This window comes from Balaenoptera borealis, assembly GCF_965194805.1.
Source record: "Balaenoptera borealis genome assembly, chromosome: 2".
Taxonomy (NCBI): domain Eukaryota; kingdom Metazoa; phylum Chordata; class Mammalia; order Artiodactyla; family Balaenopteridae; genus Balaenoptera; species Balaenoptera borealis.
The window spans coordinates 157165256-157193199 of record NC_138867.1 but is presented as its reverse complement, the minus strand read 5'-3'; the positions used below and the strand labels follow the sequence as shown (position 1 = coordinate 157193199).

The following is a 27944-nucleotide window of genomic DNA, read 5'->3' as shown; positions in this document are numbered from 1 at the left end:
AAAACAGCCCCAACTCTCTCTGTCCCACTGGTGCCCTCTCTTTAGATGTTCTCTTTGGTCTCCCAGGTCATTCCAGGTTCCCCACCAGCACTGTAGAGCCGGGAGAGGGCTTCCAGCTTGAGAAATGTGGGCTTGTTGGCCTGTAAACAACAGAGCTCCAGACAGAGTGAGAATGGCAAGGAATTCACTAAAACAGCACTGCCCTCATTGTTGATCATCCTACCGGCACCATCACAACGTTTGGCATAGCCACAAACCCCCTGTACTATATATTCTTAATTCAGTATTCTTCAAATTGACTCTTTTACTTCGATTATTTTCAAAGGGAAACTTTAGCTGTCCACCATAAATGGAAAACCAGCGGCCCTCACTAGAAATAGAAGGAAACGAAATAGAAAGGAAAAAGAAAATCAGTGTGTTAAAGTTCTTCCTGGCAAGTGTTGCCTGCCCTGAGGTCTTCTGTCCCTTCTTCAGGAAATGAGACCAGCAAGTGTTGGAAGGGGTGTTGAAAAGCCACTATTGCCAACTTTCTGAGCCAGTCAGGGCGGGAAGGGAATGGCAGAGACTAACTTTCTCACTATGGGATTCCCTGCAGTTTAGTGCCGAGCCCTGAATCACCTAAAACCAGCTGCTGTGCCCGAGCTCCTGCATACCTTGAGACAGTGATCTAAGGAAAGACCGTCACTTTGAAAAGCACTTGGACCAGACCCTCCCCCAGATTTAAACCTCTGGCCACTGCAACCCAGATCAAAATGTAATCACTTTGTCATGTGACTGATGCAGAAGCCACACCCCTTCTAATTAATATCAGCGGGGAATTACAGCCAGATTCTTTGCCAGCCCTAGAAACCCCACCATAGAGATTTGCAAAGCAAAGTGAGATTGGAGGACATTCCCCCGTGCCTCAGGGATCTTATTCACGGGGCAAAACACCTTCTCATGTTCTCTAGTTCACGTGATGAAAGCATATGAGATCACAGCGCTCCCGAGGTGGGGCAACAGCTGTTTCATATCATCCTGCCCTGGGGATGGCTTATCGATGGAGTTCTGGGGCCTTTCCAAGAGTTGCGGCCATGGGCAGAGGTGTGGGCCAGTGGGTCTGCAGGGATAAGGCGTGTCAGTTAAGCAGAGCTGCCTGGAGCTCGCCTGTGTCTGTTACTTAGCCGTGCCCAGGCCTGGCTCCAGGTGTTGTTCAAGGGCCTCTAAGCTTTGTTCTGTTTTAAATCTTTATTCATGGATGACCTGACCTTAGAAATGGAGCATAAATTTCTGTGTGTCTAGTGGGGTCCCTCCGGGCACTGGGAGCCCACACTCCATTGGGCTGGGTTGGACCTGCCAAAGGAGGTGACTGCGGAGGAGTTAGGAAGCATTTATGGGGCATCGTCCCTCAAATCCCAGCCACAAGCGGAGATTCTAACCAACACAGATTCCATTTCTGGAGCTGTAAAAAAATATCTCATTCGATCTTTGCCCGTGAGGTAGGAAGGATGAGTGTCCTTATCCCCATTTTTCAGAGAACACGAAGTCTAAAAGGGGCAAAAGACTTTCCCGAACTTAGAAAGTGAGGTCAGGGCTAAGACACCCTCTGCCGACTCCCAGCTTCCTCCCATCCCACACTCCCACCTCTGTCATCGGCTGTACCTGCACCCAGGAGGTGCTCCGTGATCTGGAAAGATGTTCCAGAGGAACGGCCCTAGGACTGAGCCGAGATAGCGAGGGAAGATGGGGTTCAACCTTGGTGTTCCAGACAAGAGAGTGTGTCACAGACACATTTCTTCCTGTTCTCCTAGGAAAGTGACTTTTTCGTTCTGATTATAAAAGAAAATACACAGTAGAAAATCTGGAGAATACAAGAAAGCTTCAAGAAGAGAATTTTTAAAGTCTTAACATATTCCTACCAACCCAGAGCAAACCATATATATACATGTTTATATATATATATGTATATATCAGTGGTTTATATACATACACACACACTTTATATACAATGTAGTCAATCCACATTATTTGCCGATTCCGTATTTGGGAATTTGCCTACTTGCTAAAATTTATTTCTAATCCGACATCAGTACTTGTAGTGTTTTCCTGGTCGCTTGCAGATGTGGGCATGTGCGTGGCAGCAAAAACTGTGTGGCCTGAGGTGCATGTTCCCAGCTGGGGTTGAACAAGGCAACCTCTGCCTTTTTGTTCCAGCTCTTATACTCTGAACAAGTGTCTTTTTCATGGTCTCTATTGCCACATTGTATACATTCTTGTGCTTTTTTTGGTCATTTCGCTGTTTAACATGGCCTCAAGCGTAGTGCTAAAGGCCTGTCTAGTGTTCCTAAGCTCAGGCTGTGATGTGCCTTTTGGAGGTGTTAGGTAAGCTTCGTTCAGGCATGAGTTACAGTGCCACTGGCCATGAGTTCAAGCTTAATGAATCAACAATATACATTAAATAAGGTGTCATTAAACAGAAACATACAGCAAGGCTGTGTATTGATCAGTGGATGAAAATGTTGTGATCAGAGGCTCACAGGATCCCAGCCCTCGTTTCCCCTGGGAGCTTTGGTTCTGTGTTCACTAAGTCGGCATTCATGTAATACACAAATGAAATATACACAAGCACACACATACACTTATATACTGTATACATAATTTTTTTGAGATTAGATTATGTTGTTTTAGACTGTTCTTTTACCTAAGATAATGCCTGAACTTTCCCCTATATCACAGAATTCTTTTTTTTTTTTAATTTTTTTTTTTTAATTAATTAATTTTTGGCTGTGTTGGGTCTTCGTTTCTGTGCGAGGGCTTTCTCTAGTTGCAGCAAGCGGGGGCCACTCTTCATCGCGGTGCGCGGGCCTCTCGCTATCGCGGCCTCTCCTGTTGCAGAGCACAGGCTCCAGACGCGCAGGCTCAGTAATTGTGGCTCACGGGCCCAGCCGCTCCACGGCATGTGGTATCTTCCCAGACCAGGGCTCGAACCCGTGTCCCCTGAATTGGCAGGCAGATTCTCAACCACTGCGCCACCAGGGAAGCCCCACAGAATTCTTTTAGTTGCACACAAACGTTCTTCATGCTAAGAGGGAAATTAACTAGAAGGCCAGTCCCCTGCATCATAGCGGCCCTGGGTGGGCAGGTGGGCCCTAGAAGCAGGAGCTGGAGTGCGGGCGGGAGCCAAGCAGGGCTCTCCTTGCCTCTCCCTTCTCTGCTTCTCCTTCGTTCGTCCCTCTCTGCAGACCAAATGTCTGTCACAAACTGGAGGTGGCTCTGGCTGCAGCAGCACCCTCTCGGACGGAGCCGATATATTCAGGTCTGATTTCAGGTTCCTGAGAAACGACCATCCCTGGACCGGTCAGCTGTGGCTGTGAGATGGAACAAGTGGTACTTCTCATGGAGGTGGGGGTCCACAGATGAACTCTTGGCATCTGCCAGGGGGCTTTTTTCTTTTCTGTCTTCCAAAAGCAGTCTAAGTTGAAGAAAAGTGGCCTCTGGAGGCCCCGGGACAGGGTGGTCCTCAGAGGACAGGGGTCACTGTGGCCCAGGCTACAAGACACCTAATTCCATCTATGAACACGTGGGATTTCTCATCCTCTTTACGGCAGCTCCTGGCAAGTCAGACTGACCTGGGACTCCCTGGGATGGTCCTCACCCCCAGGTAGAGGAGGGAAGGCCAGGGCTGCTAAAGCCCTGGCACCAAGCAGGCGCACATGTGTGGTGGCCCAACATTTGCTCCCCTGCACTCAGGCTGAGGCCCAAGGTTGGGGTGGGAGGTGGCAGGGTCTTCCCCCCAGACACCAACGGGGAGGGATCAGGGCCCTGACTCACCCAGCAGCTGGGAGACCTGTGCCCCAGGCTCAGGTGAGCTGGGCCTGTGTTCCCAGGCCCTGGAGAGGCAGTCCCTCTGCACCCCCCTGGGGCCTGGAGAAGACAGTGGAGGAGGCAGCACCCGGGGGAGATGGGGACAGATGGGGACTGAAGGGTGGGCTGCAGGAGGCTCACCTGCAGAGACAACGAGCAGGGGCGAGGTCCTCTCAGCTTTATGTCGCTGTGTTTAGCTCACAGTGAGGAGGAGGATGATAGCTTCTCTTTATGGAACATTTACCGTGTGCCAGGCCCCAAGCTCAGCACTCTCCATGCATTTTCTCATTTAATCATCACGCTGTCACGATCCCCGTTTTTTACGGAGCAGGAAGCTGTGTCGCAGAGAGGTAAAGCTGCTTTCCCAAGACCACGCAGCTAGTTGAGATGGAGGCAGAGGGTGAATCCAGGCCCTCTTAAGCCCTGAACTCAAAAGCCTCCCAGCAGGCTCTGAGGTAGAGGTAGAAAAATGAGCAGCCATCTCCTTGGTCCAACTGTGGCCCAGCTGCTGGGTGGGGGCATGATTCCCCGGTGCAGCAAGGCCGTCAGGGTTAGAGGTAACCTGGGTCAGAGTCCTTGCTCTGCACTGTGTAGCCTGTGACCTCAGGCAAGTCACTGCACTTCTGAGCCTCCATCCCTCTCTAGGACAACGTGGGAGGTATTAGCCTGGCCTGCAAGCTCGCGAGGATTTGGGGGAGAGCAAGACCCAGTCATCTGCCCACCTCGACCCCAAGCACCCTGGCGTGGCTGACTTAGAGGAAGTTTAGAAACCCAGGACGTCTGGCCCTGTTGACACAGAGGCCCTGTGAGAAACCCAGACCTGTGGAGTCTAGACTTTGCAAATCACGCAGGCCCTGATGCTGAGGTTGTGTAAGAAGGGATTTTGCTGGTGGCTAATTCCGGTTTAAGGCCTCCTCCATGGCCCTCGAACACCAGTGTGGTCTCTGTGCTTGCTCATTCCCAGAGGGAGGGGTTGTGGTAAAGCAGGACAGGAGCCAGAGAGGGCTTGACCTCCTGGCATCTTCGTGTCTTCCTCATTTTTTTTCCCCAAAGTACAGATTTTCCATTGTGCTCAGAGTTGGGCATACAGCATTCAGTGTATGTACAAGACAAGCATGGTTCCTGCTGTCAGCAGTTGCTGTAAAGTGTAGTTGACTTTGTGATGGGGGAGTAGGTGCCAAGGGGACATGCACCAGGGAGACCCAACCTAATATTGGTGGGGCGGGAGCAGTCAGGGAGGGCTTTCTGGAGGAGGTAGCACTTGAGCTATGCCCTAGGAGTAGACTTGTAGACCATCCCACATTCTGGATTTATCTGATTGTTTCCTTACGTGTCATTTAGCTTCTCTCCCTCCTGTACTTCCTATGAAGTGGAACTTAGGTCAAGAGACTTGAGATTCAGGTTAAATATTTTGGTGACAATACTTGACAGAAGGTTTTGTATACTTCCTATTGCATCACCTCGGGGTCTAATTATCCCTCTTATTGGTCACGCTAGGTTTGATCACCTATTACAGTTGTGGTCGCCAGATCTCTCCATTGAAAAGGGACATTTTTCCCTTTGCTGGGAGACTAATCCCTGGGGTGATATCTTCACCCCGTATGACTCTCCTTTTCTCCAACAACCTTTCACCCCATGGTTCAGCATCCATCAAGGATCTTTCCAGAGTGGCTGTGCCATCTTGTTTTCCCACCAGCAATGTCTGAGAGTTCCAGTGGTCCCACATTTTTGTCAGCGCTTGTTTTTGTCAGTATTTTTTTTTATCTTAGCCATTCTAATGGATGCGTGGTGATCCTTCATCATGGTTTTAATTTGCCTTTCTCTAATGGCTAATGATGTTGAATATCTTCTCATGCACTTATTTGCCATCCATATATCCTCTTTTTTCTTTAAATAAATTTATTTATTTATTTTATTTTTGACTGCGTTGGGTCTTCGTTGCTGCACGCGGCGTTTCTCTAGTTGTGGCAAGCGGGGGCTACTCTTTGTTGCAGTGTGCAGGCTCTAGGTTCGCAGGCTTCAGTGGTTGTGGCACGTGGGCTCGGTAGTTGTGGCTCATGGGCTCTAGAGCGCAGGCTCAGTAGTTGTGGCACACAGGCTTAGTTGCTCCACGGCATGTGGGATCTTCCCAGACCAGGGCTTGAACCCGTGTCCCCTGCATTGGCAGGCGGATTCCTAACCACTGCGCCACCGGGGAGGTCCCCATATATCCTCTTTGATGAAGTGTCTATTCCGATCTTTTGTCTATCAGGTAATTGAGTTGGTTGTTTCCTTACTGTTGAGTTGTGTTTTTTGTTTTTTGTTTTTAAATATATTCTGGATATAAGTTCTTCTTCAGATATGTAGCACACGTTTTGAGGTCTACACCAGGGAGAAAGTTATAAGTGTCATTTCCAGGGAGCATGACATGTACTATGTAAATCTCTGAAGGAAATCTGCTTATTTATTTATTTACTTATTTATTTAAACTGTGATAAAATATACATAACATAAATTTTACCATTTCAACCATTTTTAAGTGTACAGTTCAGTAGCGTTAAGTACATTCACATTGTTGTGCAGCCATCACCACCATTCATCTCCACAACTCTTTTCATCTTCCCAAACCCATTAAGCACTAACTCCCCATTCCCCTTTCCCCAGCCTCTGGCAACCACCATTCTACTTTCTGTCTCTATGAATTTGACTACTCTAACTACCTAGTATAAGTGGAATCACACAGTATGTGTCTTTTTGTGACTGGTCTTTTTCACTTAGCATAATGTCCTCAAGGTTCATCCATGTTGTAGCATATGTCAGAATTTCCTTTTTTAAGGCTGAGTAATATTACACATTTTGCTTATCCATTCATCTATCAGTGGGCGCTTGGGTTGTTTCTGCCTTTTGGCTATTGTGACTAATGCTGCTATGAAAAAGTCTGCTTTTAATTCCTTAACACCAGGCCACTGAGTATTAACTGGGTTTGGGATATAATCCAAAAGCCAAAGTCAGATGTGTTAGGAATGCTTTGGTTGCAAGTAACAAAAACTAACTTATACTGACTTTAAATAAGAAAAAAGGTTTGGGCTTCTGTGTGTGGAATGTCCGGGATGCCGGGTGCAGGGGTTCAAGCAGTGTCACAGGACATGCCACTTTTCTCTCCCTCTGAGCTCTGCTTGCTTCTGTGCTTTCTACATCTTAAATCATGGTGTGGAGTTCTCCCAGCTCGCCACTGCAGTGGGGAAAGGGGTCTCTTTCCTGATCATGCCCTCAGAAGTCCCAGAACTGAGTCTCAGCAGCCTGGCTTGGGTGACGTGCCCATCCCTGAACCACTGTTGGGATCAGGGACTGGTAGATTCTGGTTGGCCAGGCTTGGGACACATGATACTCCCTATCACAAAGACTAGGGGAGGGAGAAAGGTGACCCTCCAAGGGAAATCAGGGGCTATTACCAAAAGGAGAGAGGAGGTACCAGATAAGGAGGAATACCGGATACCTGCCATGAGGGAAAAACAAACTGCACAGCTCATGTGTGCCGGGCATTGGGCAAAGCCCTGTGTACCTTAGTTATTGCAGTAAGTCCTCAGGGGAGATTGTTGTCCTCATTTTAGAGAGAAGGACACTGTGGCCAGAGAGATTGGTACCTTGTGAATTTCACCCAACAGCAGGGCTGGCATTAGAACCCAGTACATGGGCTCTTTCACCAGCCCCCAAACCGTGGGCAAGGCCAAAGCGCTGCGTTGGGACAATTCTCATCAAAAAGTTAGATCTGTGCCTAAAAATGCAGACATTGTGTTCAGAGGTTGATTCCAATAAACCAATTAGATCTGCTACAGAGTTCTTGTACCGTAGGGACAGAACTTTAAAAATTGTAAACAAGGGCTTCCTTGGTGGCACAATGGTTAAGAATCTGCCTGCCAATGCAGGGGACATGGGGTCGAGCCCTGGTCCAGGAAGATCCCACATGCCACAGAGCAACTAAGCCCATGCGCCACAACTACTGAGCCTGCGCTCTAGAGCCCGCGAGACACAGCTACTGAGCACGTGTGCCACAACTACTGAAGCACGCCTAGAGCCCGTGCTCCACAAGAGAAGCCACTGCAACAAGAAGCCCACGCACCGCAACAAAGAGTAGCCCCCGCTTGCTGCAACTAGAGAAAGCCCACGTGCAGCAACAAAGACCCAACTCAGCCATAAATAAATAAATAAATAAATATTGGGAGATTGGAATTGACATATATATACTAATATGTATAAAATGGATAACTAATAAGAACCTGCTGTATATAAAAATAAATAAAATTCTAAAATGCTGGATAAATAAAATTTTATAAAAATTAAAAGAAAACCACAAAATATTACTGACAGAAATGAAAGAACACCTAAATAGAGTGACACACCTAAAAAAATAAATAAATAAATATAACTAACTAAACAAATAAATTTATTTTTTTTAAATTGTAAACGAGATCAAGAATGAATTATGTAAGCAGAATTTTTTTTTTTTCTGTTTATGGGTGTATGCTTTGGGTTGGTTTTAAAATCTTTGATGATCTTTTATTTTATTTTTTTCTTGTTTTTAATCCACATTGGCCTTGTCCTTCGCAGATAGTCATACAGACTTTGTTTATACATCCCCCAGGATGGGGACCTTTGGTAAGGTATTTTCTGGGACTCCATTTACCCATCTGGAAGGTGGGGCCGTTGGGTTGGCTGAGTTCCGTGGTCCCTTTCAGATACGGAAAAGCCCCCTTGCTAGTTTCCCTGCCCCTTTTCAAAACCATTTTCTACACAGCAGCCAGAGGCATATAGATGGATATTTTTTTAAAACATACATTAAATTATGTCTAACGCCTCCTCCCCAGCCCCCTGCACCCCTCAAAACTTCAATAGAATAAAAATCCCTCACCGTGGCCTATAAGCCCTGTAAGACCCTCGTGATGCAGCTGCTGCCTCTCCTGGCCACATCCCCTTCCCTAACAGCTCTGTCCCGCCATAATGGTCTTCCGGTTCCTCAAACATTCCGAGCATTTTCCAGCCTTCGTGTCTTCATTTGTACTTTTCATTCTGTCTGGAATACACTTTCCTCAGCTCTTCCCCAAGCCAGCTCCTCATCCTTCAGGTCTCAGGTCAAAGTCTGCTTCCTCAGAGGGACCTTCCCTCCCAAGGACACCCACCGCCACCATCCCCAACTTGCACTACCACAGCAGGCTTTGGGGTCCTTCCTAGCACTTACTGTAACTTAAATTATATACGTATTTCCTCATCTGCTGGTTTATTGCCCATCTTCCCACTCTCCAAGGGCAGGGTCCGAGGCTGTCCTGCTCCTCATTGTAACCCAGCACCTAGCAGATGGCCTGGTACGCAAGAGGTGTTTAATAAGTGTTGTAGAGTGAATGAATGAATGGGAGCCATTCTAAATCGACATGCTGGAGTCTTGATTAAGCAGAATTGATGTTTTCTTTCTTTCTCTCTCTCTTTCTTTCTTTTTCTTCGTTGCTGCACGTGGGCTTTTCTCTAGTTGCGGCGAGTGGAGGCTGATCTTCGTTGTGGTGTGCGGGCTTCTCATTGCGGTGGCTTCTCTTGTTGCGGAGCACGGGCTCTAGGTGCACGGGCTTCAGTAGTTGTTGCACACGGGCTCAGTAGTTGTGGTGCACGGGCTCAGTTGCTCCACGGCATGTGGGATCTTCTTGGACCAGGGCTCGAACTCATGTCCCCTGCATTGGCAGGCAGATTTTTAACCACTGCGCCACCAGGGATTCCCCTGTTTTCTTTTTAATAAGACTAATGACTATTCAGGTGGCTTTGGAGACAGCTCTTTTTGTCGTAAAATCACTTTTTCAGGGTGACTCTGCCTCCCAAAGGATGCCCTGCCCTCTCTTTTGGCTCTATGAGGTACCCAGGACTAGTGGGCACAAACAAGGGGGGAGAGGCGGGATACCTGAATCCCTGGTGTTGAAATAGTCTGTCTTTCTGAACTGGTGCCGGGTAGGCACTGGGGACTCAGAGTGAAGGGTACTAAGATTTCTTGAACTTTTCCTGTCTGCCAGGCAAGGAGCTGAGAGCTTTACCTCCGATAATCATCACAATTCTATGTAAGATGGGCTCGATGACCCCATTTTACAGATGGAAACTGAGGCCCTGGGGATTAGGAAATTGTGTGAGTCTAAAGTCCAAATGCCTTCCTTCCTGCCTTGCTTCGCTGAAATGAAATAGATGTTGAATTTAGAGTGGTTGTTCCTGGTGAACCCCTTAGCTGGGCATTCAAGGGCACCTCCCATCTTGTCTTGATTTGTCTTTCCATTTTTCATCTCTTCTCACCTGAAAAATCTTCTCCCATAAGTCCCTGGTGTTCACAATGGGCTCTGGCTCTGGCCCCCCATAGCTCCTCCTTTGCCTGTTTTGAATGAAGGTATCCTAGCGAGAACTCATTTGGGAAGAGACTTTGTCTAAAACCGCTTTGGAAACCACTGCTAGGCATGGTCCCCCATACTCCCTGAGCTCGTCTTTGCTCCACCATCACCCCCCACCATCAACAGTCTCTTCTTTCCTCTCCTGCTGTCTAGATCTACATGTCCTTCAAGGTACACCATGATGACTTCAAGCTTCAGAGATCTCTCCCGCCCCCCTTCCTGCATCCGTCAGGACTAAATTACATGTGTCAGAAACCCAACTTAAACTGGCTTCAAAAATAATCCCAGAGTGTGGGTGTCGCCTAGGATTTACTGGCTCAGGAAACTGGACAGACAAGGAGTAGATTGAGCTACAGGCAAAGCTGGACCTAAGGGTCAGACTGTGTCATCAGGAATCTACTGATACTGGCCTCATTCTCAGGCAGGCTCCTCCCAAGCGATGATGAGATGGCCCCCTGGCATCTCCACGTTGCATCCTAACAGCCTAGCAACCTCAAAGAAAGAGAGCTTATCTTTCTCAGGGGTCAGAGCAGAAGTCCCAGGGCTGATTCTTACTGCCTCTGATTGGCCCGGCATGGGTCATGTGCTCACTCCTCAACCAATCGCTGCGGACAGTGGTACCCACCTTGGTGTCTAAGGGACTGTGTTGAGGTAGGGAAGGAGACTTCCAGGAGAGAAGTCAAGGCACTCTGGTTGAAAGAAAGGTTAACCAGTACCAGGCAAAAAATAACAGACGTCCACTGCGCACATGTTACTTATCTTCACTTATGCACGTGCTGTCTCCCCAGCTCACCCTCCACTCACAGAGGCAGGGGCCCTGCCTGTGTACCCCCATGGCCTCTTTAACGACACCTAGCCCCTCGTGTTTATACAACATTTCTCTGTTTCCAGGCAGCTTTCACATATGTATGTTTTAAGTGTCAAAATTACCCTGTAACCACAGATAATTTGTGCAAGCCAGGAATGGATGTGCTGACCCCTTATCCCTTGAGGATCCAGGTGGTGTCCAGGACCACCAGAGCCCCCAGCCAGATGCTGTGACCGCCTGCTGCCACCTTGGTTTGCCCGAATTTGTTGTCAATGTATTGTTTTCTGTGTGTGCTGTGACTTGTGACAGAGATTGAAAACATGGCCCTGTGGTTTATAAAGTGGCTCTCCATCCTCCGTCTTAATCGAATCCTCACACTCTCCTGGGAGGCAGCGGAAACAGTTGCTGTTAACCCAGTTTACAGATGGAGAAACTGTCATGCAGAGGGAAAAGATGACTCAGCCCAGGCCCTAACTGGAGAAAATGGCGTGATGGCTTAGCTTATGAGAAATACAAGAGAGCTAAGAGCCGCAGGTTGCTGTGACTTCTGACAAGTCAAAGTTTTAAGAATGATGCTGACAAAATAGCCAGCCCCGTGGCTCTCTGAATTGAGTGGGGAGTAAGAAATCGTGAAAGTAACAGCATCTCCTGAGATGAGCAGGGTGCTTATGCTTTCCTATACTTGAGTTCATGTAATCCTTTGCACAACTCTCAGAGGTGGGGTTATTCGACCCATTTTATTGAAGAGGAAGCTGGGGCTCAGAGAGAGCAAGTAACCCGTCCAAGTCATACAGCTGGTCAGGGGCAGAGCTGAGAATCAAACCCAGGTCTTTCTGACTCTGAACTGCTTTGGTCTTGAGTCCTGGAGATGGAAAGACCCCCTTGATGTTAACGCCTGTCTCCGTCCCTCTCTGCAGGTCTACATCATCCGTGTCACGTGGTCCAGCGGCTCCACGGAGGCCATTTATCGGCGCTACAGCAAATTCTTTGATCTCCAGGTAAGGATTTGGGGTCTCCGGTGAGCTGCAAGGTGGGAAAGAGTTTATTTGGACTTACTTTCCACTTTGACTTCAGAGCCACAGTGTTCTTGTTTAAAATGATGTCTATGCACTTACCTCAGCAGCACATATACTAAAATTGGAATGATGTAGAGAAGATTAGCCTGGCCCCTGTGCAGGGGTGACACGCAAATTTGAGGAGCGTTCTATATTTTTCAAAAAAGGGTCCATCACTTTGGGGACATAAGTAATGGGCTGTATTGCTTTATGCTTTGATATTCAATATTTTCCAAATAAAAGAAAGGCTCCTGTTGACTGCTCTAGAACGGAGGCTAATCTGGAGATCGTTTCTGTTGGCTTTGAAGTGCAGATCTTGAACTTGTGTAATCGTGTTTGCTGGTGAGTTCAGTTGTTGAGTGTGTTCAGACCTCGTGGCCCTGTTCTGCTCTCAAGACAGACCCACGTCTGTTGCCTCACCTTGGCCTCCCCTCCCCATCAGGCTCCTTGCTCAGCTCCTAAAATGCCTGCCGTGCTCTGAGGGCACCATGCTCGCCTTCTCCTCTCCTCTGAGGCCTTTGCATTAGCTCTTCCTCACCTGGAACACCTCCTGCACCCTCCAGCCCCCTCGTTGTCTCATCCTCTGGGAAGCCTGGTCTGACTTCATTCCCTGGCCAGCGAAGGCCACCTCTTCTGCACCCCACAGCTCTGCATCCCTCTGTCCTGACTCCATATTGAAGTTGTCCGCCTATCCCCCTCTAAACTAGGACTCTCACGGGCAGGAACCACATCTTCATTAGCCTCTCTTTCCTTCATGTTTTGTTCAAGGACACTGTATGTATCCAGTCAATGTTTGGTGAGTGAATGAATGAATGAACGAACGAACAAACGAAGGAATGACCTATAACCCCCTGAGCACCACCAGTCTCACAGGGAGCCTATGTGGATGGCTCTGCGTGAGCCCCTCCCCCGTCGGGTAAAAGACCTCGAATCCACGGGTCAGCAGCATTATCCTGACGTCACCAAAGGCCAGCAGCTCAAAGCAAGTGTGTCATGAAAAGTCACAGTGCCTGATATGATGGAACAAAGTTCTTTAGAAAACACAGACCTCAGGAGGAGATGGGAACTTGCCCGGCTGCCTGAATCCATGAGTGTTCCCTGCCACTTGGTGAGGGGCTCACATACCTCGCAGGCCAACGTAAGACCTCATCGAGATGACTGTCTTCTTTCCCTCTGTGTACCGGTTAGGATCCTTTGGTTGCAAGGGACAGAAACCCAGCTCAAACTGGCCTACGTAGATGGGGGGATTTAGGGGGCTGGTGTGACAGAATGTCCTAGGAGAAGGAAACTGGCAGGCTTCAGGTGCAGCTTGATACAGGGTTCTCCTCTGTGTCCTCTCACCCAGCTTCTTCCTCTTGTTCTGAATTCCCAGTTCCCTGATGTTGGCTTTATCCTCAGATCCCACGTGGTTGCAAAATGCTCTGGGCTCACACTTAGCAGGAAAGAGTGAAAGGTCACTTTGCAGAAGTCCCAGCAAACACAGTGTTGTGTTTCATAGGCTCATCTCGAAGCCAGTCAGTATGGTTGAGGAATGTGATGGCCAGTGGGCTTATCCGGTTCCTGCTCTGCCTCTCAGTCATGGGGGTGGGGACTGAGACCTGGAGAGAACAGCTGTGATCAGATGTAGAGAAGGCATTGTGGGGACATCAGGAGACAGCCCGGGTCCTCCACACACCAGCCTGTCTTTCTGCCTTCCATGTTCTCTCTGGAGGTGACATTAACCACCGCCATCCTTGGTTGAACAGACCTAATCTGTTGCTAAAAATGTCAAATAGAGAATTTTCAGAGCCTGTGTTCCAATATTTTAAAAGGGGGAGGGGAGATAATAATGTGCTCCTAACCTGTTTCCCCAGTATCACCAAACAATCTACATTATAAACTGCCAAGAGTCATTGCATACTGGACAGCAGTTGACACCAGTTACCTAATTACTTAATATGCAATGAACTCATAAGTGATGTTTTGTGTTCACTATGCAACAAACCAAACAGTATCATATACAGGTGATATTTTTCTTCTGGTCCGCAGCAAACATGTACCAAATGTCAATACCCAAAGAGGCTCTATGGTAAAGATGTTAAGATACCATCTAAAAGGGACTTGGCAGGAGCAGACACGGGCATGGGCGGGGGAAGGGCTGACCCTGGAGGAAAGGCAGGAAAGATGATAGCAGTAACGTCCAGCACCTCCGAACGTGGTCCTGCGTGAGAAAGACAGAGATCCACACCCTCTTGCCCAGGCGCAAGGGTGATTTACGTAGATCCATTTCGGCAGGTCTTTAGAGCGTGGGTGTTGGGTGAATATTTTGCAAGTTGCTAGACTGATTGTTCGTGCACCGAGGGTCTATGTTACACGGGTGGCGGTGCTACCTATATTTTTGCTTTCAGAGGCCTCTTGCCTGCCTGATGCTTCCAAGAAGGAACAGAGGGGGCAGAGATGAGTGACATGGGTGATTGCTAGCCTAGGGATTATTGGCATCCGCAGAGCAGACACCCACTCAGCTAGCTTAGGCAGAAACCAGATGGAAACCAGAGCCAGGAGTACAGCCGGCCTCACAGGGGCCCGGAACCAGCAACAGAATGACCCACCGGAAGCCTGGCAGCTCCCGGGCCATGTGTCACGTGGCCACAAGCTCTCCCATCGAACCTACTCCCTTTCCCGCCAGCCCCTCTGGACCAGCTTCTTCCGCTGGCCCTTTGGCCCGCATCCCCCAAACAACACCTTCAGTCCCCAAGTTGAAGTGCCCTTCCCTGTGTCGAGGCACTGGAGTTGGTGGGTTCGGCTCCAATCTCTGGGAGAGAGCATCTGAGTGTCAGCATCCTGGGCCAGAGTCCAACCCCCGAGCCTGCTAGCTGTGGCCAGAGGGGTGGGGTGGGTGGGACAGCGTCATCTAGAGGAGGAGGTTCAATGAGAAGAGGGTGGGCAGGAGGCCCTGGTGGCACGGATAGAAATGTTCACTGCTGCCCTTTGGCAGCCTGTGGGCCAGGCAGTGTGTGGGGATCTTGACTGTGTTACCGAGTTCCCTATTCCAGCCTCGCCCAGGGCTTCAGACCTTGACTTCTGGGGTTAGGCAAACCGGGGTTCACTCACATCTCAGCTTTGTCTTTTCAGGTCTCAGCTCAGTGTCACCGCTGTATGTTTCTGAACCTCAGTTTCCCCATCCACATACTGTATTAAGAATGAAAGCACTTTGCTCACATCTGTCGTGACAGTTCAGTCAGTTGTGTGTGCCTTGCTCAGTAAGCGTTAGCTGTCATCTGCTGTCGCTCTGCTCACATGGGATTTGCCCAAGGTGACATTGTTTGGGAATGTTTTTGAGCCAGGGTTGGATCACAAGGCATCCTGGTCTGAAGCCTGCATTCCCTCCACTCTCCTGTTCTAACTCAACTTTCTTATTTCTACCAGAACTTAAAAGCGAGGTTTCCTTCCCTCCAACCCCAGCATAATTAGTAAGAATTGGAGGTTTGCTGCAACATAAATAGCTGCCTTAGACTCCCCTCCTGTAACAAAGTCTTCTAAAGACAGGGCTTAAGCCAGCTTTAAAGAGTCCCAGATGGGCAACTGGAGTGGGAGAGTCCTGGAATTCCAGAGGGTCCTGCTGTCCTGGAAATGGCCTGCCCCGCCCCCCAGCCCTGCACCTGAGAGAGGGAAGCTGGAAGAAGGGGCTGATCCCAGGGACCAGGCAAGGAGGCCGGCCCGCGTGGGGCTGCGACACCCTGAAGTTGGATGATTTCATGATTCCCCCCTCCCCTCCCTCCCTGTCTGGCGAGTAGCCTTGGCTTTTGCAGAAGTAACTTGGCTCAGAGTATGGGGAGGGTCAAGCTTTCGTGGAGGAACAGCTCGGCCAGTGTGGCGTAATGGAAACAGCAGACGACTCAGTCAGGAGACTTGGGGCCCAGCCACCTGTTCTGTGTGGCCATGGGCACACCCCTTAACCCCTCTGTGCCTGATTGTGATTTCTTCATCGGTAGCATGGGGGTGATGATAAGGAAACAGCTGGCATTCCTGAGGTACTGCCTGCTCAGCATCAAGATGTAGTGACTCATTTAATCCTCACGTCAAGCTTATCAAATGATACAGATGAAGAAACCCAGGCTCAGAAAGGTTTAGTCATTTGCCCAAGGTCACACAGCCGATGAGCATTAGAACTCGGATCTGAAGCTGGGCAGGCAACACCAGGGTCCACAGTCTTGGTCACTCTGCTGTGCAGTGCTGCTCTTACAAGTGGCTACTTCACAAGGCTCCTTTGGAGTTAAAAGTGATGATGTGTGTCCGGAAGAGGCAAATCCATAGAGACAGAAAGCAGATTAGTGGTTGCCAGGAGCTGGGGGGAGGGAGAAAGGAGGAGAGACTGTTAATGGGAACTGGGTGTCTTTTTAGGGTGATGAAAATGTTCTGGAATTAGATAGTGGTCATGGTTGCACAACCTTGGGAATATACTAAAACCCACTGAATTGAACACTTTAAAAGGGTGCATTTTATGGTATGTGAAGTAGATCTCAATTTCTTTTTGTAAAAAAGTGATGATGTGTGTGAGAGCAGTTTCTGGGCTGTCGAGCCCTGAGCTAATGTCAGCTGTTGGGATTATTGATAGGCGTGAGTTGCTGCTAGGAACTGGCATGAAGATTAGAGCAGGCGGTGATGCCAGTTTAATAGAATGGTTAAGACCCTGGGCTTTTATCCAAATGCTGCCACTTCCTGGCCATGAGACCTTGTTTTAGTCAGAAGTGTTTTAGTTGCAGATGACAGAAACCCAGTCCATATGGATTCTTCAAAAATTACATTGATTAGCTAAGTGGAACTGAGAAAACTAAGGGTACTTGGCTTCAGGTATGGCTGGATCTAGGGGCCACAGGGTCAACCAGGACCTGCCTTTCTCCACTTCTTGGTCTCCTCTGTGTCCAGGCAGGGTGTTGTCTGGTATGGTGGCAGCCACAGCTCCCAGCTGTATCCAGCGGTCAGCTCTGTGACTTCAGGGAAAAAGAGAACACCCCAACGGTTTCAGCACAAGTCTCATTGGTTCATCTTGGGTAATGGCCAGGCCAGTCAGGGCCAGCCCAGGAACTGGAGTAGAATCAGCATCACATCCATGCTGACTAATAGAGGAGTAGAAGATTCCCCAGAGGAAATCAGAGACGTGCTGCCAAAGAAGGGAAAATAACCTGTAGATGACAAAAAAGTAAATGTCCCCTCTGGTGGGGGCAGGACACTCAGGCAGAGGAAACAGTCTGCAGAGAGGCCGCTGGGGTAGAAGGAAGGAGCATGACTCAGGCTCCTTCATGGGAAAAGAAACTCACAGTCACCAGCAAAAAGGTCCCCTTTCTGACAGATCACCTTCTGATATGATTTCCCAACTCCCTTGTCTCAGGAAAGCTGGACTCTGATAGTCATGCCCACCACTACTGGTTAACATCTGGCGACGTGTCTCACTCACGTGAGGGCGCAGGCGGTAGAGCCCTGGGCTTGGAGTGGGAAGACCTGGTGTCAGGTCCCAGCCCTCCGCCTGACTGGCTGTGTGGCCTTGGGCAGGGCCCTCAGCCTCTCTGAACCTCCCTTTCTGCCCTCATCTGGGCACACTCTGGAGAGTCCATCAGAGTGTAACAGAGGGAGCTGGCCTCCGAACAGGGCACTGGGCGGGGACAGGAATGCCTGGAGAGCTGAGGGCAGCGCCTAGCGGAAATGTGGCTGGTTGAATGGCATCATAACAATATCGGCGACTGTTTACTAAAATGCACTAGACGTCCATTTGTACGCCGTCGCATTTAGTCCTCACTTACAGGCATGAAGTCAGTGTTGTGTCCACGTCACAGATGGGGGAAGGGAAGCTCAGAGAGGCAGAGTCACGTGCCTAAAAAGGAGCACGGCTGGACTCAGGCCCAGGTGTGGTTGAGTCTGAAGCCTGTGCTCCTGCCTCCCGGAGGTCCAGGATTGCCTTCGAATCTGTCTACTCTTAAGAGTTCTGTCCTCTGAAGACAGCTGCCCTCTGAAGGCCCATTCGGCACCTCCCTGTGAGATGCAGGCATAGTCTATCCTGCAGAGGACTGCTCTGAGCTGAACACGAGCCCTGCACAGACACGCCTCGGATGCGTGACGGGTCCGCTTTACCCTGTGCCATGTGACCTTTGCCCTCTGAGTTTTCCCACTAGTTCATTGCATCCCCCAGGCCGAGGTTCATGGTCATCCCTGGAGCCAGGGCTGCCCTCACAGAGGGCACAGTGAAATGTTTGCAAGAGTTCCAAGAGGATCCTCTGTTCCAGCCAGGGAACTCAGGCAGGGCTTGCTTCCTGGAGGAGGTGACATCTGAGCAGGGTCTTGATAATGAGTAAGGAGTTGCCCCACTGACAGGATGGGGGAGGGCATCCCACACAGAGGAAACCATGTGTGCAAAGGTGCAGAAGTGTGAGAGAGCAGGACCGTGAGCTGGGCATCTTGCAGAATTCCGACAGCGGGGGTGGCGCGAGGGGGATGCACAGAGCCAGCTGGGTCACCCTGCCCGGCAGGGAGTTCTCGAGAGGAGCACCAATGACATGTGTCCTGTAAGCAGGAACACTCCATGCTTAGGGGACTGCTTCCAGGCACGGGGGCTTTCAGGGGGATCCGTTTCCCAAATGCAGCACATCACAGAGCTGAAGGGAAGCCGGAGGCGGCATCTTGATCTGTGCCTTTTTTTTTCCCCAGAGAAGGGAACCGAGATCCGGAGACAGGAGAGGCTGTCCCAGGTCACACAGCAAACATCGTTTGTTTCCAGTTTCTGTTGAGATAGAACTGGCCTGTCCCCCTTCTGAGAGTTTGGTAGCCCCAGATGCACTTAATGAGCTTTGGGGACTGTCTGCCCAGAAGCCCCCAGGCTCCACCGCAGAAGCCAAGGGGAAGGGAGTATATTCTCCCGTCTTTTCTGGGAGCAGGTGTAGGAGGGGCGGGGCTGAAGTTCTCGCTCCCTAGGCGGGCCTTGCCCAGCTGGGAAGACATCCCAGCGAGCTCCTAGTCAACACCTGGCCTAGGATTCCACCAACCATCTGTACCCAAATACTGCCTTTGCTGGACCCTGAGACACACTCTTTTCCCCAGACATTATCTTCTGAAATTGGGGTGTGCCTCCCACATGTTTTATACGCTTAATGGAATATTTGTTCCCTTCCATCTGAAAAGCCATTGCCATATTGATAGTATAGAGCTGAGAAAATATGGTAGCTGCCTTTTTTTCACACAGCACAGTCATCCCTTGGTATCCCTGGGGGAATTGGTTCCAGCACCACCCCCTTCATGCCCCCCGCCCAACAGATACCAAAATCTGACGACACTCAAGTCCCTCATGTTAAATGGCGTAGTATTTGCTTATATCATCCTCCTGTATACTTTAAATCATCTCTAGATTACTTATAATACCTAACACGATATAAATGCTATGTAAAGACAAGGTAAATTCTATGTAACTAGTTGCCAGCCATGGCAGAATCAAGTTTTGCTTCTTTGGAACTTTCTGGAAGTTTTCTCCCCCTCGAATATTTTTGATCTGCCATTGGTTGAATCTGCAGATATGGAACCCAAGGATATGGAGGGGCCAACTGCAATTCTTTATTTGGAAAACAGAAAGAGGCAAGGTGTGTTGGTCAATTGCGTCTAAGGCCCAATGCAGGTCCTGCTGCCGCCACCTGGAACATAATTTCTCCTCTCCTAGACAATGGCTGACCAAAGCAGTTAACCACTTTTTCATTCATTTGTTCATCCATTGATTCATTCATTCTTTGCATAAATATATCCCAAGTGCCTACCACGTACCAGTGAGGGGGGCGGGGCAGGCCACCGGGCAGCCCAGTAAGGGGGTCGGGCTGAGAACATGCTGCCCTGACTGGGAGGGACAGCAAGCAGGAAAGAAGTGGACGGACAAGGAGGGGCGGGCGGCAGGCTCCAAGGGGCATGTCCAGGGGCATGCCGACATTTAGACAAAGCAGCTCATCGAGGGGACAGAGTCCCCAAAGACAGCCAACCATGTGCTGTAGAGCAGGCCCAGGTATGTTGTCGTGTCCTGCTCTGAGAACCACGTGACTCCCCGCCAGTCTGCAGCTGCCCACGATGGTCACCCCGGCCCTTCTGCACTGCCTGCTCTTGCTCTTCTGGGACGCGGGGCCTTTGTCACAGTGAGGGAGGAAACCTCTCCAAGTCCAGCCTGCCGCTAACACGAACCACGTGTGGACCTCCACGCCAGCCTCCACGGTATTTTCCTTGGACAGCCTGTCTCCTCTCCCTCCACCACAAGCTGTGTCTTAAAAACTGCTGATGGAGTGTTCTCTCGTTCCCCTTGTGATGTGGCAGCTTGACGTGGCTCCCCCTCCCTTCCTACCCCCCAAGACTGACTCACTTTCCTCCTCAATTTTCAGTCCTCTGCACCCTCAGCCCAACTTCCTTTTATTATCTGGGGGGAGGGGTGTGGACTTTCCAGTTTCCAAGGATACCGTCTGCAGTTGGACTTTGCCCGGCATGCCTCTGGTCCTGCTGCTGCAGACATCCCGGGTCTGGGGGTCCCTAAAGAGGGTCTGGAATGCCACCCATGTCTGTTTCAAAGCCTGTGGTTGCCAAGTGTGACAGTTCCTCGGATAGAAGCAGCTTTTGGCCTGTGAACCCAGACACGCTAAGACCAAAAACAAAATAGCTCTCAGGCCTCTGATCACCTGTCCTTGCGAATAGCAGTCATACAGATTGCAGTTACCATTGACGGGATGATAAAATGAAATAAAGCTAGATATGGCTAAAAGAGGAGAATGAGTCCAGCCCTGTGCCGCTAGTCACGTGAGGCTATTTAAATGTACATTTAAGTTAATTAAAATTAAATAAAATTAAAACTTCAGCTCCTCAGTCGCAGGAGCCACATTTCAAGTGCTCAGTAGCCGTCCAGGGCTAGTGGCTGCCATAAGGGACAGCACAGATATAGAATATCTCCATCATCATAGAAAGTTCTATTGGAAGGCCCAGCTCTGGCCACTGAGGAGACTGGGTAGTCGGAGGAATTTTACCAACCTTAAAACACAGCCTCATTGTGGAATATTATTCAGCCTTCAAAAGGAAGGAGGGGCTTCCCTGGTGGCGCAGTGGTTGAGAATCTGCCTGCCAATGCAGGGGACATGGGTTCGAGCCTTGGTCTGGGAAGATCCCACATGCCGTGGAGCAACTGGGCCCGTGAGCCACAACTACTGAGCCTGCGCGTCTGGAGCCTGTGCTCCGCAACAAGAGAGGCCGCGACAGTGAGAGGCCCGTGCACCGCGATGAAGAGTGGCCCCCGCTCGCCGCAACTACAGAAAGCCCTTGCACAGAAACGAAGACCCAACACAGCCATAAATAAATAAATGAATGAGTGAATGAATGAATAAATAAATAAGAAGGAAATTCCAGCACGTATTATGAAACGGGTGAACCTTAAAGATATTATTCTAAGTGAAATAAGCCATACACAAAGGACAAATACTTATATGCAGTGCCAAGAATAGTCAGATTTATAGAGATAGAAAGTAGGATGGTGGTTGCCAAGGGCTGGAGGAGAGGAATGGGGAGTTAGTGTTTAATGGATATAGAGTTTCAGTGTGGGATGATGTAGAGGTTCTGGAGATGGAGGGTGGTGATGGTCGCACAACAATGTACTTAATGCCGCTAAATTGTACACTTCAAATGGTTGAAATGATCGATTTTATGTTATGTATACTCAACACAAAAACACACACACAGTCTCATTAAATACTGAAAATTTTTCCCAAATAATTCTCAGAATAACATTCATTGTGGGCAGAGTGCAAGGAGGGGGCATTTCTTGTTGAGCACCCAGGGCATCCCCACATACAGTTCACGTACAGCATTCATTTACACAACCACGCTGCCGGGCAGGCTGTGTCTGTCGTTCTGCAGGTGGTGAATCAGACTCATCAGGCGAGGTCTCTCACCAAGGACACACAGCTGGCATGAGGAATCATTAGGATTAAACCCCAGGGCTGTCTGGTCCCCAGGGATAATGTCTGTGGTTAGAGTTTGCAACATTAAACCCAGGTCTGCTGCCTCAAATTAATAACACTTGGGGAGACACTTCAGCTCTTTGAGCTCCGCTTATCTGGATAGAAGCAAGTGAGGACACAGGGTGAGAGAGTAGCTCTCTAAGACAGAGCTGTGAAGACCACAGGGAAATACAGTGCTGGGCAGGGCTTCTTTAGCCGGTGTGTGCACATTCAGATAGGGGCTCAACAGGAACCCGGGAGAGCACATATAAGCGGGGTACAGTGGACAGATGACTGGGGTATACCTTTAAAAAAAAAATAGTGCCCCTGATTGGTGTTCCAACATTGTCTTCACAAATAAAATTGAGAAGGAAAAAAGAAGGTAGTGTTAGGCCAAACCTATAAATCTCTAAAACGATGCTGCAGCTAAGATTGATTAATCACCCTGCTGTTAAAAAAGAAGCATGCTGTTTGCCTGTGCATGGAATGTGAAACTTACCTGGTCTCAGGCTGATTTTTCATGCTCATGTGACACTCCGAAGCTGCCTAAGAGAGTGATCTTAGGGGATAAGAATGGGGTTTAGATTAAGATACTTGAACTGGCTGGACTACCACTTAGCTGTGTGACCTGAAGCAGTTCATTGTGTCCTGCTCCCCAGTTTCTCCCTCTGTGACATGGGGGTTGTTCATTGCTTTCACAGGATTATTATGAAGGACAGATAAAATCATATGTCTGAGAAGGATTAACTGTAAACAGTCAAACCAGTTAGTAGTGGTTACTAATTATTATTTAATATTAGTAACGTGAATATTATTAATCGGAGGTACTCAGCAAACGTCTGAAGCTGCCTCCACCCCCAGATTTCACTCAGGTGCATTCATTGGTTTAGCCAATTTTTATTGAGTGCCTACTATGCGCCAGCATTGAAAAGCTCCTGGATTCAAAAAGGGAAGCCTCCCTTTCCAGCAAGGCCCACTGTGGCCTCACCAGCTGCTGAATGATGGTGAACCAAGCATTTCCCCATCACCGCACAGCACAGAATAGGGGCCAGTTGGAAATCACAAATAAAACCACAGCCTCATGGGCAGCCCTTTAGGGTTGCCAGCTAAGCTGAGTCTGACCCTCCTACGCAGGGGTGTCACATAAAACAGTGCTAAGGAGGCAGGGAGCTCCAGCCTGGATAAATGGCCCTGTTTCCTGAGCGCTGGGGAGCAATCCTTTCTAATTGCCTTCGTAGCATCTCAGAGGCGAGTGACGCAATGGCAGAGAAGCCATGGGCTTCTGTCTCTGGCCCTGCCCCTTGCTGGCTGCAGGCCCATTGCAGATTTCTTCACTCCTCTGGACTTCAGTTCCCTGGATAATAATGTCCACCTTGAAGGGGTATTCTGCAGATTTCGTGAGAGGATGTGTCTAAAGAATCTAACCTGTGCTTGGCATGTAAACTTGTTTCTCTTCTCTCCCACTTCAGGTCTCTCCTCCCTCCCCCTACACCATAGCTGTGCTTATTTCTCCAAGCTATTCAAAGCTGCTTTTATGCTATCAGAGGGATACATTTTTTTTTTTAATTGAAGTATAGCTGATTTACAATGTTATGTTAGTTTTAGGTGTATAACATAGTGATTCAGTATTTTTGTAGATTATACTCCACTATAGGTTATTGCAAGATAATGGCTATAATTCCCCGTGCTGTACAGTATATCCTTGTTCCTTATCTATTTTATACACAGTAGTTACTATCTGTTAATCCTATACCCCTAATTTGTCCCTCCTCCCTTCCCTTTCGCCTTTGGTAACTACAAGTTTGTTTTCTATGTCTGTGAGTCTATTTCTGTTTTGCATAAACATTCATTTGTATTATTTTTTAGATTCCACATATAAGTGATATCATATAGTATTTGTCTTTCTCTGACTTATTTCACTAAGCATAATATTCTCTAGGTGCATCCATGCTGCTGCAGATGGCAGAATTTCATTCTTTATGGCTGAGTAATATTCCATTGTATGTGTGTATGTGTGTGTGTGTATATGTATATGTGTATACACACACACACACACGCACACACACCCCACATCTTCTTTTTTTTTCCTCTCGTGAATTTGTTTTTATTTGTATTGCTTCTTAATCCAGTTGTCTATTGATGGGCATTTGCATTGCTTCCATGTCTTCGCTATTGTAAATAGTGCTGCTATGAACGTTGGGGTGCATGTATCTTCTTCAATATATACCCAGGAGTGGGATTGCTGGATCATATGGTAGTTCTATTTTTAGATTCTTGAGGAACCTCCATACTGTTTTCCATGGTGGCTGCATCAATTTACATTCCCACCAACAGGGCACAAGGGTTCCCTTTTCTCCACATCCAGAGGGACACATCTTGAGTGCCAGGGTGACTTTCTCCTTGAGGTAAAATGATGGGCAGGCCCCTCACATTCAGCCGTCACTTCAGGAGGCTCAGGACTCCCTTTTCTTCTGCTTGAATCCTGGGCCCATATACTAATCAGGATGGGTTACGATATGCTGCTATGACAACTAGCCTCACTGTACACAGGGTTTATTTCTCACTCGGGCTACATGTCCATCAGAGGTTGTTGGGGGCTCTGGACCCTTGCTGGCAGAGAAGCCACACTCTGGAGCATGGCCATCACGTGGCAGATGGAAATGAAGAGTGGTGAATCAAGCACCACTCCTAACTCTTCCACCCCAAAGTGAGCCATGTCTCTCCTGCTCACATTTAATTGGCCACGTCTCCCACTTCAAGGGGGTGGGGACGTACAAATCTACCAAGCGCTCAGGAGAAGAACCAGAAATCCGGTGACAGCATTAATGACCACACAGCCCAGCTTTAATCTGTAAAGCCATGTTGGCAGTTGGTATCATTATGGCCAACTAAGGATGAGACCCGAGGTATGTCACTTCCCCCGACCACAAGTAGCAGATCCTGGTGATTTTGTATATCCAGTCAGATACTTCACATTTATTCCTTCAAATGTCAGAGAGGCATTTAATGTTATCAGAAAACATGAAAGGTTTTCGTTTTGGGTGCCCCATCCCTGTGCTTCCTCTAGCCCCACAGCAAGCCTGTACCTACCTCTCTAGGTGCTTCCTACACCACCCTGCAATGACCATTTTACTTGTCAGTCTCTCTCTAGACACTGAATCTTTTCATCGCTGCACCCCATGTGCCTGACACAGCCAGGCATGGAGCTGAGCCAGCCTGGGGAATTCTTAGTGGGGCAGGGGCGAGTCATGATCTCGCAGGTATAGACCTAACCAGATTAATTGAGTCTCCATAGTTTGTTCCTGAACACAGCCTGGCAGTTCTTAGGAGACAGGATGACCTGCCGTCTGTGGAATTCTGGGGGCTCTGCGGGTGTTGTTCACGCTTCAGGTCCTGTGGCTGGAGCGCCCGGGGAAACTGAGAATGGTCCCTCCCAGCTCTGAGCCTTCACTAGTCTGGCAGCTGTGGACCTAGAGAATTGTTTACATGGATATCCTAGGTCCAGTTGACACTGGCTTCCCCATTAGTTTGGGTTTCTGAAAAGCTGAACAAAGTGAGCTTTTATATATCGAATCACACAGTTCACATAATTCCTTTAAAACATCAGAGATGCATTTATCATATTTTTTTGTTATTCTCCCCATTTAGATGCAGATGTTGGACAAATTTCCCATGGAAGGAGGACAGAAGGATCCCAAACAGCGGATCATTCCCTTTCTTCCAGGTAAGTGAGACACATGCTCTCAGATGGGGCCTCTGGGCTCCCAACACAGCTCTCAGATCTCTCCCCTCCTCCTCCTTGAGGCATTGTCCCAGTGACCAGACCTCAGTCATTTGTTGAAATCAGTGCCTAAGAATATGGGCTTTGGAGTTAGATGCTATGCTATTTACCAGCTGCTTGACCTTAGGCAAGACACTTCACTTCTGGGATACCTCAGTTTCTCCCATCTCTAAAATGAGAATAATTCAAGGTCATACAGTTTGTGTAGTGAGTGGCATCTATTATAATGGCTACTGTATTTGTTTTCTTTCTTTTTTTTTAATTGGGGTATGGTTGTTTTACAATGTTGTGTTAGTTTCTACCGTACAACAAAGTGGAGTTCCCTGTGCTACACAGCAGGTTCTTATTAGTTATCTATTTTATACATATTAGCGTATATATGTCAATCCCAATCTCCCAATTCATCCCAGCCCCCCACCGCACCCCCTGTGTTTGTTTTCTGTTGTGCATAACAAATTACCACCCATTTAGCAGCTTAAAACGATACCCATTTATTATCTCACAGCTCTGTTGGTCGGAAGTCCAGGCAGGCTCAGCTGGGTTCTCTGTTTAGGGTCTTAAAAGACCGAAGTCAAGGTCTTGGCTGGACTGGGCACTTACCTGGAGGTTCTGGGGAAGAGTCTGCTTCCAACCTCATTCAGGCTGTTGACAGAATTCAGTTCCTTGCAGCTCTAGAACCGAGATACCTATTTCCTTCCTGGCTGTCCGTTGGGGACCCCCTCAGCTTCCAGAGGCTACCTGTATTCCTCATCCATCTTCAAGCTGGCAACGGGGCACTGAATCTCTCTCCTGTGCTTGGAATCTCTGACTTCCCCTCCTGCCACCAGCTGGAGAAAGCTGTCTGCTTTTAAAGGCTCATGTGATTACCTTGTACCCACTTGGCTAATCCAGGGTAATCTCCCTCTCTTGAAATGAACTGAGGCATATCATATAACATGATCCCAGGAGTGAGATTCCGTTATATTCACAGGCTCTGAGATTAAGGTGGGACATCTTTGGGGGGCCATTTAAGAAATTCTGCCTGCCTGCATACCCGCCTGAGTGGGCCAAGCACCTTCTGAGTGTCAGGCACTGTGGAGGAGTTCATGCAACCATGGCTGGTGCCTGCTCTCAAGACATTCAGTGTCCCTTTCCCCCAAAAAAAAATTCTTACCAAAGGAATAACATCAAGGCTTCAACTCAAAAAATTGGGTTACCCAAACCAATGTTATAGCTTCAAGTAATAATAGCTACCATTTATTAGATCTCTATTGTGGGCCAGTCGCTGGGCTAAGTGCTTTACATTCATTAGCTTGTTGAATCCTTAGAACAATCCTGCAGGGCAGCCATTACTATGCCCATTTCACAGATGAGGAAATTGAGGCTCAGAGAAATTATAATCACTTGCATAAATGGCAGAGCTGGGATTCAGTCACAGGTATGGCGGGCTCAGAATTCATGCCCAAAGTCAGACAGCCCAGGTTCAAATCCCAGTGCCCCTAATCATCCACTCTGTTCCCTTGGGTAAATTACTTAAGCACATGGAGTTTCATTTCTACATTTGCACACTGGAGATCATAATGGTACTTAAATGATAGAGTTGTTAGGAGGATTAGGTAAGTGCCTGATATGTAACTAGCAGCAATTAAGCACTTGCTAGTATCTTTATGTACAGATAATCGGCAAATTGACAATCACCCTAAATCACAAATATTTAGAGCTGGCCAGCCTTTTAAATCTTTTTCGTAATGCAGACAAGGGGGCAGGCCATGAGATGGATCACCCAGGAGCCCATTCTCCCCTCCCCCACTCCAGGATTTTGCAATCAGCACATCAGTGTGTTCTTCTGGATAGTGTCATCATTGAGTGAGTTTAGAGACAGGGTAGATGTATTTGCCAGGCCCCCATTTACTGGGAGATCATTTGCCTAAAAAAACCTAATGTTTTTATTTCTTCCATGGGGAGAGAACACTGGAATTTTTTTCCTTATTGAAGGAAAGCCGGTATGCCAGCTGAAGTAACCACATCTCAGCGCCCAAAGCATGTGCTTTGGAGTTCAGTAGGCCCAGTCCTGTGACCTCAAGCATACGACATCTCCCCCCACCTTTG

General features: G+C 48.5%; 1 protein-coding gene across 2 annotated transcripts in view; it reads left to right on the top strand.

Annotated features, from left to right (window-relative positions):
• The window catches only part of SH3PXD2B (SH3 and PX domains 2B), a 122303-nt gene that overhangs the window by 19522 nt on the left and 74837 nt on the right, over positions 1 to 27944 (top strand). For both annotated transcript variants that reach the window (XM_082380861.1, XM_082380860.1), the window contains exons 2-3: positions 11961 to 12041; positions 25724 to 25799. In XM_082380861.1, the coding sequence (XP_082236987.1) occupies positions 11961 to 12041; positions 25724 to 25799 (157 nt within the window). The remainder of the gene's footprint in view (positions 1 to 11960; positions 12042 to 25723; positions 25800 to 27944) is intronic.